The following is a 17230-nucleotide window of genomic DNA, read 5'->3' as shown; positions in this document are numbered from 1 at the left end:
TCAGGCACGAAAGAAAATGTATACGGAAGTCGAGCCGCGAATAAAATCACTGTTCAAACCACACGTGTGAGGTATCGCCGCGATCGCCAGAGCGTGAGCAATAATTTAAAAAAAAGAGCTACACTCTAACTCTAAACTGGTAACCGTTAAAAAATTTTAAAGCGTCACTTATTGAGATTTCTATTGACCGTAGTTTGTCGCCATTCCACGGGTGTGCGCAATTTTAAACTGTAACATGTTGGGTATCTATTTACTCGGTGTGACATCATTTTTCACAATATCCTAAAAAAATGGGCTAACTTTACCGATTAGTAAATGCAGTGAAATGTGATTTTTCTTAATTTTTTAAAAAAAAATTGCATTTTTAAGGACCGCTGCGCAAATACCGCGTGACAAAAAATATTGCAATGACCGACATTTTATTCTCCAGAGTCTTTGCTAAAAATATATATATATATATATATATATATATATATATATATATATATATATATAATGTTTGGGGGTTCTAAGTAGTTTTCTAGGAAAAAATACTGATTTTAACTTGTAAACAAAAAGTGTCCGAAATAGGGCTGGGGCTTAAGTGGTTAACAAAATACCATGAATAGAATGGCCAACATCCCAGTAATGAACAACAACCACAAAAAGAGAAAAACAGCAGGATTTTCATGGCCAATAAAGGAGGGATGATCACAAATAGAGCAAACAGTTATATAAAACCATATTTTATTAAATGTATCTTTATATTTATCTTTATGATTTAATAAAATATGGTTTTATATACATTTTTGTTCTATTTGTGATCATCCCTCCTTTATTGGCTCTGAAAATCCCACTGCTTTTCTCTTTTTGTGGTTCTTGTGAGATCATGTCTGATGGTTAAGTCATTCTAGTGTTCTGTGTCTGTGTAATACATATTTAGTGACTAGGTCTTGTAGGAGGTATATACTGCTATGCCTGTAGTGTTGTAAAGAGAATTGTTTTATACCCATACCCTTTGATGACCTCTTGGTCAGGCCGTAGTGTTTCTGATCTGTAAAGAATATTCAAGGATTGTTAGGACCCTAGCTAGTGGCCAGGTCATGTTGAGAGGTGCAGTACTTTGCCTTTATACTGTATATCATAATTTTATTATAATCATATACAGTGGTCAGGTCATGTTGAGAGCTCATTCTTGGGTTCTGTGATGACATCATTGTGTTTTATACCTTAAAAGAGTATGTCAGGATTATATTTTCTCTTCCGTTCATTGAAAAACACAGTGGATATCTGTAATCTCTGGGCATTGGCTTATAGTACCACCATGAAGATCTCTGCTGTGGCCTTCAGTGAATGCAGAGAAAAGGACTTTACGTTGTGTACAAAAAATCCTTTGTTCTTTTTTGTTCATTAAAAGACACAGTGAAGATCTTCCAGGTGGTACTATAGCCCAAGGACCAGAGACTCAAAATCTCCACTGTGTCCTTTGAAGAATGCAGAGGATTTTGTGGTAAGAACAAAAAATCCTATTATGATGAGGCCATATTGAAAGGTGTAGTGCTTTATGTCTTTATACTGTATATTAGAATTGTATTATGACCATGGCCAATGGTGAGGTCATGGTTAGAGGTGTAGTGCTTTATGGGGTTGATTTACTAAAACCGGGGAGTGGAAAACAGTAGCCAATCAGCTTCTAAGTTCACCTTGTTCAATTAAGCTTTGAAAAATACAACTGGAAGCTGATTGGTTTCTCTGTAGGGCTTCACCAGATTTTGCACTTTCCAGTTATAGTAAATTAACCCCAATGTCTTTATACTGTGTATTAGAGCTGTATTATGACCATGGTCAGTGGTCAGGTCATGATTAGAGGTGTAGTGATTTATGTCTTTATACTGTTTATTACATTTGTTTTATGATCATGGCCAATGGTTGGATCATGTGAAGGGGCGTAGTGATTTATCTCGTTATTACAATTGTATAACAGTGGTGTCCAGTTGCATTATGGCCTTTTCCAGTATTGTGTTGACAGGTATAACCATGCAAGATTGTGTAGTATAATAAATTTTATCATACACATCATCAAGATAGTTCATTTCATATCATGCCTGCATAAAATGTGCTAGAAGTTCAGTGGGTTTAAAATAATTAATTGTTTAGGAACACCAGATACAGTAATAGTATATTACAGGGATCCTCAAACTACGGCCCTCCAGCTGTTGCAGAACTACACATCCCATGAGGCATTGTAGAACTCTGACATTCACAGACATGGCTAGGCATGATGGGAATTGTAGTTCTTGAACAACTGGAGGGCCATAGTTTGAAGACCCCTGGTATAGTAGTATACAATAAATCCAAACAATTAAATAGGATATATCTTTTTGTTGGAGTTATATGTTTGTATCTTAACTTCCCCCACAAATAACAGCTTTCCAGATAGACTGTCCATTACAGTATATGGCATATATAGTTTGAAGTTGCATTTAAGTGCTAATTTCTTCTACTTCCTGTCCCAATCCCACCTACAACTTCTATTATATTCAAATTACTTTGTGGGGGTTTTTTTTTTTGTCCTTTTCTTTCTTACTTTTAATGGATTGTGAATGTTGTAGATGCACATGGCAGTCAACAACAATAAGTGCAATCTAAATTAGTCATATGTATAAGAATATTCAGATTTATGTCAATCTGACTGTCACAAGATTCTCTTATTTATGGAAATGACAAGTATTTTTAGCTAGCATCATTCCCCATGCTTGTCGCTTGCGCTATATGCAGCTTTTCTCCAAGTTTGCATTTTTGTGCACTATTCTATGAAATTTAATTTTTAAATAGTATTCAAGATTTTTGGGAGTTAACCCTCAAAAGTAACAATTCTGCACTGCTCCTGAATTCAAAGCATAGTTGTCACTCTTGTGTAGAGTGTGCTGGTTTTCACCCCAGTAGGATAAAACATAATGTTTGCAAGGGTGTAGCTATCAACGTTGTCACTGCAGATTTACGAGTACATAGCTTGTTAAGCAATAACTGGCCACACCTTGTCCTGCCCAATGCTTTCTGCATTGGCAGCACTGCATCTGTTAAATAAACCCTTCCAATGTGCATTGCGAGAGAGGGAAGCATATGTGACACAAATGAAGAAGGATTTAGCTCAGCCAGGGGAGGTAAAGGTACTTTTTTGCTTACTTTATGGGGCTTGTGCTTCACATAGTAACTGGATTCAGCCTCTTTTTAGACCACCATACAGGAACCTTTAGTTGTACTTAAAAACTAAACTTCAGGCAACCAATTACACAAATTCACAGTGGGCCTGAAGAGCCACTTCAGCTGATAGCGGAAAATAACCCACCTTCCCCGGGTGACAGCAAAAGGAAGTGCACTCCTGTGACCTACAAAAGCTATACTTCTCTTTTAATACCAGGATAATTACTTAACTTTAGCCATGTGATTGTAGTTTTCAAATCACATTCAACTCAGCTGAACAGAACTGACTTTTTTATGGTGGCTTAGAGGCCCATCATGCTAAAGGGATCTGTTGTGGTGCAATACCATATAGCATGCACTAATATATGTTGTGTTAAAGTGATTGTAAATGATCCCCCTTGTAAAACAACCCATTCAGTTTAAAAAATAAATGAAAGGCAAAACATTTGTGTATAGATATAAAAATACATTATTGATACCTTTTTTCCCTTTTTTTTTTATAAGTGATCACATTCCTTCTGTTCTCAGCTGGATAAGAGCTGGGGGAGGAGAAGCAGCAGCACCCTGAGCTTCCCAGTGAATGGCTGTGCAGCAGGGCAAGTCTGATTATTGGAAGAGAGCAGATTGACTTCCCAGAATAGCTGGAGAACTGACCACAGTGTGCTCTACTGCTTAGTGTGGTCAGTTTTTAATAGGAAAGCATGGCAGGAAGCCAAGGGATTTCACATAAAGGAAGCAATACAAAGCGAACAGGATACTTTCTCATACAAGTACATGGTATAGTAGGCACATATCAGGAATATGAAGTTTTGGGGTAACAAACGCTTCATTATGAATGGACTGCCAATGGACCACAATGGATAAAAAAAAACGTGCATGGCTTTTTTTTTCAAAGTACATATTATATGTGTGGTGGTGGTGGGCTATGGTGTCTTTTGCTGTGCAATGCCTTGGGGTGCCATTCATAAATAATGCCACATATTGAGCAAGGTGTTAAAATGTGTGTTGCCACAATGCACAAGATTCTATGGGCCCTAAGAGTTTAGGATTTGTCACACAGGGTCTAGGCTCTTACCAACTACAGAGTTTTTAAATTCTGTCTTCTCAGAAGTTCTTCTGATTCCCATAGCACATATTTTCTGAGATAAGAAGGAAAGGACATATTAAAATTAAAATATATCTAAAGTTGCTGTAGATAAAACAGAGGAATCTAAAGAAATCTTTCCATGTGTCCCCGCTGGAAGACTCTCTATTCTCCTGTTCCAGGGACAACTCAGATTTGTTGCTTTTCCTGCAACTTTCAGTTCTGGTGACATTATCAAGACACATAGGGAAGGTGGATCTCCCCAGCAAGGGCACAGAAATCAATGAAAACCTGATATTGGTTCTAAACGTATGCTACACTATCCAAAAATGATTTAAAAAAGTGTTGGCTTTAAATACACTTTAAGGCTGGATACACATTATACAACTTTTTTTGTAGGATTTCCTTTAGATTTACTTTAACTACGTAGTGTAAGGGCCGGCCTGATTGTATACAAATTGAAAGTGTTTAGGTTTGACCCCATATTATATGGTTTTGGTAAATCTACAGGAAAAAAATCTAAAGATAATTGTATAATGAGTATCCAGCTTAAGTGTAAAATGCTTGCCAAATTGTCCATCGTACGTCCACATTTTTACAATAAAAATCCCTATTGTAAAAAAAAAAAAAAAAAAAATGTCTAACCAAACACCACAATAAACATTTAACCAATTATATTACTTACCAAGTTTAGGCAACATCACCAGTTTCCACCAGTTATATTACTGAAAATAAACTGTGCAATCTTTTCCATGATGGATTCCGAAGCAATGTAAACACTTTTCATTGGAGTATAATAAATATATTTACACAAAACTATGTATCAAAATAGAGGGGCAGTTGTAAAAGGCATTTGATTCCTAAAGAAGGACTGTCCCTTGAAATTAGGGTCAATTCAAAGCTTAGTTTTCTTTTGACAACCCAAAACACACATGTAATTTACGTGGCAATGGCCAAAATCAGCTTGGATTGTGTGCATGTATGTGCTCGTATGGCTGTTAGACCGTAAGCTCTTCTGGAGTAAGGGACTGATATGAATGATTCTGTGCACTTGGTAAGTGTTGTGCAGTAAATCAATAAATAACACATCTGTATGCTGTGTTAGTTGAGGAGAGAAAGATCTGTAGCAGAGGAACTCTGAACCTTATAGTCATATTGTGTTTCCGTGCATGAATGGTGTGGATGAAAAGAGCAGCTGTACAATGCAATGAAGCTAATAACTGTGTCCATAAACAAGGAAGCTCTTTCAAGGCATATTGTGGAGCTCAAAATGTTTGATTTGTTTAATTTTCAAACATAATTTTAATTTGATGCATACATTGGTCTTATATTTTCGCAAACAATACATCTTTTAGTTACAGCTCAACTCACCATTCTATCAATATTGTACATGGTACTTCTGGCTTTGCGAGCTGCATTTAGGCTCAGTCAAATGCTCTACAAAATATATTGCTTATTAGAGCAGTGGTTCTCAACTCCTGTCCTCAGGACCCACTAACAGGCCAGATTTTAGGTATTACCTTGGGGAGATGCAGACTAGAATACTGCAATCACTGAGCAGCAAATGATATCACCTGTGATGTATTTCAGATATCTTGCAAACCTGGCCTGTTAGTGGGTCCCGAGGACCGGATTTGAGAACCACTGTTATAGAGAAACTCCTTAAAGAGATACTGTCAAGTTATCCATGAAGGGTCTCTTTAAAGGATATCCACCCAACCCGCTCAGACTCCTATTATCTGCCTTTCTTTGCAGCTTTTTTTCTTTGTGGCAGGAAAGGATGCTCAGCCCATCTGGGCATAGTAAAGAGAAGGCGCCACTCAGTGAAGCAGTAATAACAAATTTATTATGCTCATATCAAGACTTACATAAAAGCAAAAAGTGGAGCGTCATGACCCGGCATCCTTCCTAATTCACCGTGTTTGGTCTGAAGAAGGAGCTGTTGTGAGCATGCTCCGAAATTGGTAACCGCCCATTCCACCACCCATTCCTCGTCTACGGCCGCACGGTCCTTCTGTGAGGTATGCGGTTCGCCGCAGCCACACTCTGATTCAGCCCCCAGATTGGTTTAGGATGCTTGCAGCTTCCACAATGGGTATACGGTGAATTAGGAAGGATGCCGGGTCATGACGCTCCACTTTTTGCTTTTATGTAAGTCTTGATATGAGCTTAATAAATTTGTTATTACTGCTTCACTGAGTGGCGCCTTCTCTTTACTCTGCTTACATGTGTGATCTCGCTTCGGCCCTGTAAGAGCTGCCCTCGATGATAGCACTAACACTGTGCTTTTGAAACATTCCCCATCAGTCTGGTTAACATCTCACCTATCAAGACTGTCTGGAACAAAGGACCCATCCCCCAGCAAGAGCGCCCATTCTTTTTCATTTAGACCATCTGGACATGGTAGGGAATATGACCTGCTCTCCTGTGACAGTGCCAGGGCCTAGCAGCCAGTCATTAGGTCGTAGCATTGCCACATGCCTAAGGAAGGGACATCATAGAAATGTTGTAAAGTGTTATTGTTAAATTAAACCTAGGGTTCTCGCATATACAATATTAATATATACATAGTGCAGCGCTATCAAACAATAATGATAGAAGTGTAACACAAATTAATGTTCCAATAAATTCAAATTCATCCAATAAAAGTCCATGAAAGTTTAAAAGTAAAGTGGAAAAAACACACAAAAATTAGGAATATGCTCCAGTGTCCCAGAAGAGTATTCCACAAAAAGAAAACCACAGATGAAAGCATGCTTAGGAGAGCCAGCTTTTCCAGATTCTTTGTGTGCAGCACCAGCAACATAAAAAATAGCAGCATATACAGTATTGCCATAGCCTGCTGTAATTCTGTCACAAGCGAGAGTCACGCAGACACATATACAGTGGGTACGGAAAGTATTCAGACCCCCTTAAATTTTTCACTCTTTGTTATATTGCAGCCATTTGCTAAAATCATTTAGGTTCATTCTTCTTCCTCATGAATGTACACATAGCACCCCATACTGACAGAAAAACACAGAATTGTTGACATTGTTGCAGATTTATTAAAAAAGAAAAACTGAAATATCACATGGTCCTAAGCATTCAGACCCTTTGCTCAGTATTTAGTAGAAGCCCCCTTTTGATCTAATACAGCCAGGAGTCTTTTTGGGAAAGATGCAACAAGTCTTTCACACCTGGATTTGGGGATCCTCTGACATTCCTCCTTGCAGATCCTCTCCAGTTCTGTCAGGTTGGATGGTAAACATTGGTGGACAGCCATTTTTAGGTCTTTCCAGAGATGCTCAATTGGGTTTAAGTCAGGGCTCTGGCTGGGCCATTCAAGAACAGTCACGGAAGCCACTCCTTCGTTATTTTAGCTGTGTGCTTAGGGTCATTGTCTTGTTGGAAGGTAAACCTTCGGCCCAGTCTGAGGTCCAGAGCACTCTGGAGAAGGTTTTTGTCCAGGATATCCCTGTACTTGGCTGCATTCATCTTTCCCTCGATTGCAACCAGTCGTCCTGTCCCTGCAGCTGAAAAACACCCCCACAGCATGATGCTGCCACCACCATGCTTCACTGTTGGGACTGTATTGGACAGGTGATGAGCAGTGCCTGGTTTTCTCCACACATACCGCTTAGAATTAAGGCCAAAAAGTTCTATTTTGGTCTCATCAGACCAGAGAATCTTATTTCTCACCATCTTGGAGTCCTTCAGGTGTTTTTTAGCAAACTCCATGCGGGCTTTCATGTGTCTTACACTGAGGAGAGGCTTCCGTTGGGCCACTCTGCCATAAAGCCCCGACTGGTGGAGGGCTGCAGTGATGGTTGACTTTCTACAACTTTCTCCCATCTCCTGACTGCATCTCTGGAGCTCAGCCACAGTGATCTTTGGGTTCTTCTTTACCTCTCTCACCAAGGCTCTTCTCCCCCGATAGCTCAGTTTGGCCGGACGGCCAGCTCTAGGAAGGGTTCTGGTCATCCCAAACGTCTTCCATTTGAGGATTATGGAGGCCACTGTGCTCTTAGGAACCTTAAGTGCAGCAGAAATCTTTTTGTAACCTTGGCCAGATCTGTGCCTTGCCACAATTCTGTCTCTGAGCTCTTCAGGCAGTTCCTTTGACCTCATGATTCTCATTTGCTCTGACATGCATTGTGATCTGGAAGGTCTTATATAGACAGGTGTGTGGCTTTCCTAATCAAGTCCAATCAGTATAATCAAACACAGCTGGACTCAAATGAAGGTGTAGAACCATCTCAAGGATGATCAGAAGAAATGGAAAGCACCTGAGTTAAATATATGAGTGTCACAGCAAAGGGTCTGAATACTTAGGACCATGTGATATTTCAGTTTTTCTTTTTTAATAAATCAGCAACAATGTCAACAATTCTGTGTTTTTCCGTCAATATGGGGAGCTGTGTGTACATTCATGAGGAAGAAGAATGAACTTAAATGATTTTAGCAAATGGCTGCAATATAACAAAGAGTGAAAAATTTAAGGGGGTCTGAATACTTTCCGTACCCACTGTAAACCTCAGTACAATCATTTTTTGAATTAAACTCTTTAATTGCAGATGCTTGCAGGGGTCAGGGGAATGTAATGCCTAGAATTCAAAAATTCAGGGATCAGGAATATGTAGCATAAAAAGTTCAGTGGTCAGGAGTATGTAAATCACAGATTGAAGGGTCAGGTGTATCTTCCCAGGAGTCCATTCAGCTGTGTCACAGCAGGGTCAAGGAGGAGTTTAGCTAAACTTTCCTTATCTCTGCAATATGGTGCTTGCAGGCAGCACAGTTGTGATAGTAGCTACTGCTTCCTTGAGGTATCAGAACCCAGAGCACCCTACAAGAAATGCAGTTGCACCAGACTGAACACAAGCTGCAGCTTCTATTAATGTTGAGGCTGCAGACCACTTTTTCCGAAAATACTTACGACAAGCAGTGTTTAGAATTCCTGCTGCAATGCATTAAAGCCTGGATTTCTAAAACCTGAAATTAGAAGCTCCCTGCAAAGTTTAGGCTTGTCTCGCTGCCCACTTGCCAATGAAAGACACTGCACAGAAAACAGAAGCTTGCTAGAAAATCTTCGACATTCAATACTTCTGGTAATGTTAGATGCTGGCATCCCCCACTGCACTTTGGTGTCCTATCTGCTGACCCCTTCATCACTACAGGATATAATAGTGATGTAGTGACCAGTGGAAGGAAACACAGAGTGAAGAGGAAATCAGGTATCTGACACACGTGGAAAAATCATTCAACGAGTTTTGCTCTTTAGTGCTGTGGAGGTAAGCTGTGCAGATAGAATAAACTGTTAACTTTTCAAGGAGCTGCTAGTTTTATGTTTTAAGATTCCAGCAGGGTTGCTTTAATGCATATGTGATCCCACAAATGCATTTAGTTATTTATATATTTATTTCAGGTACTTATGTAGTGTCGTTAATTTACGCAGCACTTTACATATGTATTATACTTTACATCAGTCCCTGCCTTTAAGGAGCTTACAATCTCTAAGGTCCCTAACACACATTCATATAAACACATACTAGGGCCAATTTAGACTATATTTAGAGTATACCCAGGCAGGCACAGGGAGAACTCTGCAGACTCTGTGCCAGTAGTGCCGTGGTTGGGATCCGAACCAACATCCCTAGTGCTGCCAGGCACTAGGTTGAGGCCTTGCAGCATTAATACCTACAGATGCTTCTGCCATTGTTCTCCTCAGTGCCACTCTGACATGGTACATTCATGTAAACATGAATGTGCATGAGGAATTTCAAACAAAACTGCTGTAGGAACCATACTTGGGTTGTCAGTATCTTAATGTCTTCTTCAATGGGAAAGGTGGACAAGAAGGAAGTTTCCCCCAAATCAGACATTTTTCAAAGGACAAAACATACACATACTGTGTGTCTGAAACTTATATTAAACATTATTTTTCTTCAACCAACCTGTAATATAGGTTTGACCCTTTGATCATTAAACAAGCTACTTGATTAAGGTTGCCATAATCAGGCAAAGGTTTTAGACCTATGTGTCAAAAGACACGTTACAAAGCATCAAAATTTCAGTGGGCCTGATACACATATATGTGTCATATTGCCGAGTGCCATGGAAAATAGTTAAGCTACATCTTTTTCTCCATTAATAGGTACATAGAAGTCAATACACGTTTTCATGTGCTGCAAATCTATATTTACAGAGATCCATCCCTGGCAACAGACCCTGTGCACTTTGCTTAGCTACATTTGGAAAAACTTATAAAAACACATGAAAACATGCACTGAAAAACATGTGAAAAGGAAAGCTGTGAAGCCAGTCTTAGTGTGCTTGTTGAGATCATTGAACAAACCTCTTTGACCTTCAGATCATCAGATGTGACCTTGACAAAGATCGTTTTATGTAAATTTTGCATGCACTGAAAACATGATCTGTTCCCAATTTATCTACTTCTCTTTCCATCTAGGGCAGAGCCTAGGATATGGATTTGTTAATTACATTGATCCAAAGGATGCAGAAAAAGCCATTAACACTTTAAATGGACTCAGACTACAAACCAAAACCATCAAGGTGAGCATGTTTTTCTATTCCTCATTCATCGTCTTTCATTAAATGTTATAATAGATGGTAACATTTGTGATGCATTTTAAACAAAACAAGTTGGCGTAATACATATTTGGCTTGCTTTGAATTGCCAAGGTTGTGACCTAGAAGCTTTGCTAAGGAACCCATTTATAATATAGAATGTTTCATACCAATACCAAAATATTTTGCTTAGTTGTATAGAAATGCTTGTTGACATACTCAAAATCTTACTCATGTCTTATTGGTTAAAGTATACATTGATGTGGCATTTGATGGCAACGATGGAAATGAAACCCTTCGGAGGGGCTGAACTAGGGACACAGAAGCATCAACTTCTGTATAAAAGTAATTATTTTTTTATTTAACACGTTCAACAGCCTAAAACCAAACATCTTTGTTAGAACTCAAATTTATTTAAAAAAAAAAGAAAATGTACTGTTGTGTATGAATTATGCATATTACTATCAACAAAATGTATACTGCAAAGACAAGTAGCTTTGGCACTGAAATTTGGAGACGTAAGATCTCAGCACGTGACTTTATGGTGCTGCTACATATGGTCTATGAGAGCCTAAAGCTAAAGTGTGAGGCTGGGTTTACACTAGTGTGAATTGCATTTCGCATGACAGGACAGTGTGCCCGACTCTCTATGGAGCCAGTTCACACCTCTCTGTGGCTTCTGCAGAGCAGATCACACAGGGGTCATATGTGTCTTTGGCTCCATTTTAGTTCTGAATTTAGGCAAAAATTTGGGCCCGATTCGTCCCTGAAACAGAGAACAGGGACGCACCGGAACCCTGCTTTGAGCAGTATCCGTGTCAAGTGTGAACCCAGCCTTAAGACTTAAATTTAGTTGTTAGGTTAGAGTAAGGTGTTAGGGTCAAAATATATGCAAAGCCATGAAGAATGTGACAAAGGTAGAACCTTTGTCTGGTTTTATTGTCGCCTGTGTCTCCAGTAGAAAGATTTACTGTTTCTATTGATTCATATGACTATTACCTAAGAGGGAATAGCCCCCCCCCCATCCCCCTTTGGAGAGAACTTGTCCTAATTTTGTTGTGTCTCTGGAACAGGAGGTATAGAGAAATCTCCCCAAAGAGAAAGAGAATAAAGGCAAGCCCTACTCTATCCAAAACTGAAAAAAAAGAAACTTAACTAAACATTCACTTTAAGTTTATAGGGGGACATTAAGTGTTAGAGTACATGGTAAGGGTTAAGTTTAGAGGCTAGGTTTAGTGTAAGGGCTCAGATGAGAGTAAGGTTAGGGATAGAAAGAGGTCTTTTGGAAAACCACCTACAGTATTTTTTTGCTTTTCTTTTTTATCAAGACCCTCATTGGGAGCTTCCCGCTCCAGAAGCCAACATTGCGTGCAAAGCAGCTTTTAATGGAATGATACCAGCCAGATATTACTGAAACCTACTGTATATCTAAATGTGCGGTCACCCATAATCCTTTTTCATCTATCTCATCATCCACAGGATATGAATTGAAATTTCAAGCCTTGCACAGGGAGGGAGTCTTTGGCTGCTGGAATGAAAAGCCAAGAGTTTGCTATTGTAAATCAATACATAGCTGAATTCTATTTGGCTTAGCAAACCTGCCTCTTCCAAAGAAATGTGTTTTCCAAGCACTAACTGACCCCCAAAGGTTGAACGGGAGAAAATCTGTTGATTCCTCCATCCATGCTAATAGCATGGATGGAGGAATTCCCCTGAAAGCTATCATAGCCAAGTAGCCAGGGCATCCATGACTGCCTAAATACCCAACCATCAACTGTATCTGATACAGTCTCCATGCGGACAATAATTTTCCAAGGTCTCCCACGGCTCATATTTCAACAGAATAAGCAGGAATCAGTAGGAAACTCAAGCTGTCTATAGAGGCCTTTAGTCAACCTTCAATAAAAAAAATATCCCCAGAACCCATAACCCCTAGTTGATCCAGAGGAAATAAAAAAAAAGACCTTATACAGCATGATCAAAACTGCTTTAAGTGCAACTCCACTTTTGTTGAGATAAAATAATTCCCTAAGGGTAATTTTTGTTATGACAAGGATTTTTACAAAACTTTGTTGCAGATTCCTATTTTTTTCTATTTCAAAGAAATAGCTGTTTGTTTCACTATGTTCCTTTCAAACTGATTCCTGAATGGGAGGGTCAGACTATATTATAATCACCTAGTGAGCTCTGTGTTCTACATCCCTTTAGTAGATAAACTTTAGTGAATATCTCACCAAAAACTAAATTCCAGGGGATATCTAAAATTTAACTTGCAGACTTTTAAGGAAATCAATGAGCCAATCATAGAAGCAGAAAATAACATTTCTGGGGCACACCAATGTCCTACAGAATAACTCCAGGTTGCCACATTGCATTGAATGTTTTGATAGTTTTAGAAACTGCAGTGCCTGCAGATTGAAATGGAAAAATACTTTTTAATACATGAAATTGCAATTTTTCAATGCTGTATTAATATTATTATTATTATTATTTTCTTTTTTTAACAAAAGTGGAGTTTTCCTTTACCAGAGAAAACAAATACTATATGTACTGACAAAGGTAATAGGATAACTCTTTGGATTATCAGTCTGAAATATGATTAATATATATGGAATATATATTTTATCTTTTTTTTTGTATATTAATGCATTTGGCTTATAGAACAAAGCTTCTTGTCTTAGGTTTTGGGTAAGGGCTTATGGGTTCAGGCTAAATTTAGATTTTGGGTGAAGACCACTCTGAGAAATAAGAGTAGGATAAAAAGAATGCAGTCACTGTTGTCAGAGAAAAAGAACAGCATAGCTTGTGCAAATCACTAAGCGACTTTACAAAAAAGTAAGGGCTTCGTAGATCGGAAAGATATACATTCCAAGTATAATTTCATGAAAAGACATTACTTTTTTTTTTACTGAAGTTCATTTTTAATATGCAACTAAAATGTCATAAAAAGGTTGCAATTTGTGTCAAAATTATTCAGAAAATTCCATAAAAATTGCACCAAATTTGGTCTTCTGTACTTACAATGCAAATCTGCCTCTTGGGGAGAAGAAATGGGATTGAAAGTGCATTCAAAAAATGTACTTCTCATTAGCTAAACATTTCTACTGCATGGAAGAATTATTTAGGCTAACAAAATAGCTTATACACATAAATTTAACCCCATCCACGCTTGAGGCTTTGGTTGCCATCCAACGTTTGCTGTAAATCCTGCAGACTGGCAGCTGAGGTTGCAAAGCATTTTTTTTGACCTACAAATGACATTTGAAATACATGTTTCTAGGATGGAGTCTTACAAGCAATATTTACAGTTACTAGGAGCATTGAACTAGAAGACCCACATTCAGCCAATCACGCAAAACTGCAAGTTTGTCTTTCTTTATCCATTCTGCTGAATCTCACATTAGTCACATTTTCTGCGTTGAGTCAACATCTATTTTTAAAACTCGGATTAGATAAAGAAGGAAAACGATCGTTTTGCAGTTGGGGGTGGATTAGATGTGTTTTAGGGGACTCTTGCACACCAGGAATGCTGCAAAGGCTTTTGATTATGAAAAATATCTGAGATTTTATTAGATCTGTCCAATAGTTTAATACGCAGAAAGAGAATTAAATAACGATGATCTTTGGATGGATGACATAGCTTTAGTACACAGTCTAGGCATAAGGAATCTGTAGCCATTAAAAGAGATATATGTTTTTTTTTTTTTTTTTTTTTTAGATTCATACTTACCTAGGTGCATGCAGCAGCGGTCCGATGCTACAACTGTCCACGGGTGCCTCTAACACTGAGAACCGAGCGATCAAACAGTGCTACTTCTCAGTTCTCACAGCTCGGTGAGCAGAGAGCTGCTGATTGTCAGTCAACGCTCTCTGTTCTGCCCTCTCCTCGCTCACTGGAGTGCTGGGCTGTCGAGGGGGCGAGAGTGCCTGGCTCAGGCTCTCGGCAACTCGCTGAGAGGCTGCGCCGGGTGCCGGTCCAGGCATATGGGCAGATCCCAACTCCATGGTGCTGATGATGCTCAAGCCTGGACCAGCACTGTGATGTCAGGAGAGAGCAAACTTTAGCCCGCTCTCTGCTAAAAACGGGTCACAGGAGTGCAGGACGACATTCCGGTAATGCACAGGAGAAGTACAGCCAAAGGAGCTTTGGCTGCACTTCTCCTTTAAAGTAGATGATTAGATCTCTAACATTTGTACCTATAATTATTGTATGCTATTTATTTTCTCCTTTATTACTTCCTATTCACAAATCTTAATTTACTGTGTACTTTGGGCCTAGACTTCGAATCTTGCTATGTTCCATGGGTCTACTATTCAAAAACTAAATGGTAAACCGAAACACTAAGTATGCAGACTAGAACCCATCTACAAACTTTAAAACAATAAAAAATGAAAGACAAGCCCCCACCAAAATGCCCACCAAAATGCCCTACCATTATATTGTGATAAGACAAATATTTATTAAACAGAGCCCCTTGAAAGTCCCAAATAAATTACTGAGTTATGGATTTTGTATGTAGTCAAATGTATCACAAAGTATCGATGGTGAAACCTCCCTTTCAATAGGAGCCTTCCTCCTTGGTCACCATCCCTAAGTACAGAACAGCGAATAGGTCCCCCAGGATGCTAACGGGAATTTCAGGAGGAAAAGAAAATGGGACTTTAAACGTGCCACAAAGAGGTCATATATATGTACATAAGTAAAATATCCACAAGCTTTATTTGTTCATTAAAAATGCAAATGAAATGCAATCATGCCTAGTGTATAACATGAACATTAAGCATCCATTTGATATTTATGTTGGTGTTGCAGATGTGTACAAATATACACTGCTCAAAACAATTAAAGGAACACTGAAAACACATCAGATCTCAATGGGAAAAAATATCATGCTGGATATCTATACTGATATGGACTGGATAATGTGTTGAGAACGAAAGGATGCCACATCGTTTGATGGAAATGAAAATTATCAACTTACAGGGGGCTAAATTTTGTTTGATTTTCAAGACACCCCTAAAATCAAACTAAAAAAGTGATGCAGCAAGCTAGTCCATTTTGCTGAAATTTCATTGCAGCAACTCAAAATGGTAGTAGTTTATATGGCCCCCACGTGCTTGTATGCATGCCTGACAATGTCGGGCATGCTCCTAATGAGATGACGGATGGTGTCCTGAGGTATTTCTTCCCAGGTCTGGACCAGGGCATCACTGAGCTCCTGAACAGACTGAGCTGCAACCTGGCAGTGTCGGGTGGACCGAAACATAATGTCCCAGAGGTGTTCTATTGGATTTGGGTCAGGCGAGTGTGGGGGCTATTCAATGGTATCAATTCCTTCATCCTCCAGGAACTGGCTGCATACTCTCACCACATGAGGCCGGGCATTGTCGTGCACCAGGAGGAACCGATGACCCACTGCACCAGCATAGGGTCTGACAATGGGTCAAAGGATTTCATCCCAATACCTAATGGTAGTCAGGGTGCCATTGTCCAGCCTGTAGAGGTCTGTGTGCCCCTCCATGGATATGCCTCCCCAGACCATCACTGACCCACCACCAAACCGGTCACGTTGAACGATGTTACAGGCAGCATAACATTCTCCACGGCTTCTCCAGACCTTTTCACCTCTGTCACATGTGCTTAGGGTGAACCTGCTCTCATCTGTGAAAAACACAGGGGGCCAGTGGTGGACCTGCCAATTCTGGTGTTCAATGGCAAATGCCAATCAAGCTCCATGGTGCTGGATAGTGAGCACCAGAGGACTTCAGGACCTCAGGCCACCCTCATTGCACAAAGGAGCAGATACTGGTCCTGCTGATGGGTTAAGGACCTTCTACGGCCCTGTCCAGCTCTCCTAGAATAACTGCCTGTCTTCTGGAATCTCCTCCATGCTCTTGAGACTGTGCTTAGAGACACAGCAAACGTTCTGGCAATGGCATGTATCGATGTGCCATCCTATAGGGCCCAGATATTGTCTCTTACTACCAGTTGTGACACTGACCCTAGCCAAATGCAAAACTAGTGAAAAACAGTCTGAAAAAGATGAGTAGGGAAAAAATGTCAGTAGCTACCACCTGTAAAACCACTCTTGTTTTGGGGATCATCTCATTGTTGCCCATCTAGTGCACCTGTTTTTAATGTCATTAACACCAAAACAGCTGACACTGATTAAAACCCCCTATACTACTTAACTGACCAGATCAATATCCCAGGAGTTTTTTTGACGTGATGCTCTACTCTGAATACAAAATGTTCCTTTAATTTTTTTTAACAGTGTAGCTTGTGGATATTTAACTAAGACCTTTTTGTAACATGTTTAAAATTCTATTTTCTTTTCCTCCTGAAATTCCCGAAGTGACCTGGGGGGACCTATTCACTGTTTTGTATGCCATCAT

General features: G+C 39.4%; 1 protein-coding gene across 8 annotated transcripts in view; it reads left to right on the top strand.

Annotated features, from left to right (window-relative positions):
• Positions 1-17230, top strand: part of ELAVL4 (ELAV like RNA binding protein 4) — a 197714-nt gene that overhangs the window by 165367 nt on the left and 15117 nt on the right. For all 8 annotated transcript variants that reach the window (XM_082264977.1, XM_082264982.1, XM_082264976.1 and 5 more), the window contains one exon: positions 10716-10819. In XM_082264977.1, the coding sequence (XP_082121103.1) occupies positions 10716-10819 (104 nt within the window). The remainder of the gene's footprint in view (positions 1-10715; positions 10820-17230) is intronic.

Source organism: Pelophylax lessonae (genome assembly GCF_965119305.1).
Source record: "Pelophylax lessonae genome assembly, chromosome: 8".
Classification (NCBI taxonomy): Eukaryota; Metazoa; Chordata; class Amphibia; order Anura; family Ranidae; genus Pelophylax; species Pelophylax lessonae.
This window is presented reverse-complemented; position numbering and strand designations above follow the sequence as displayed.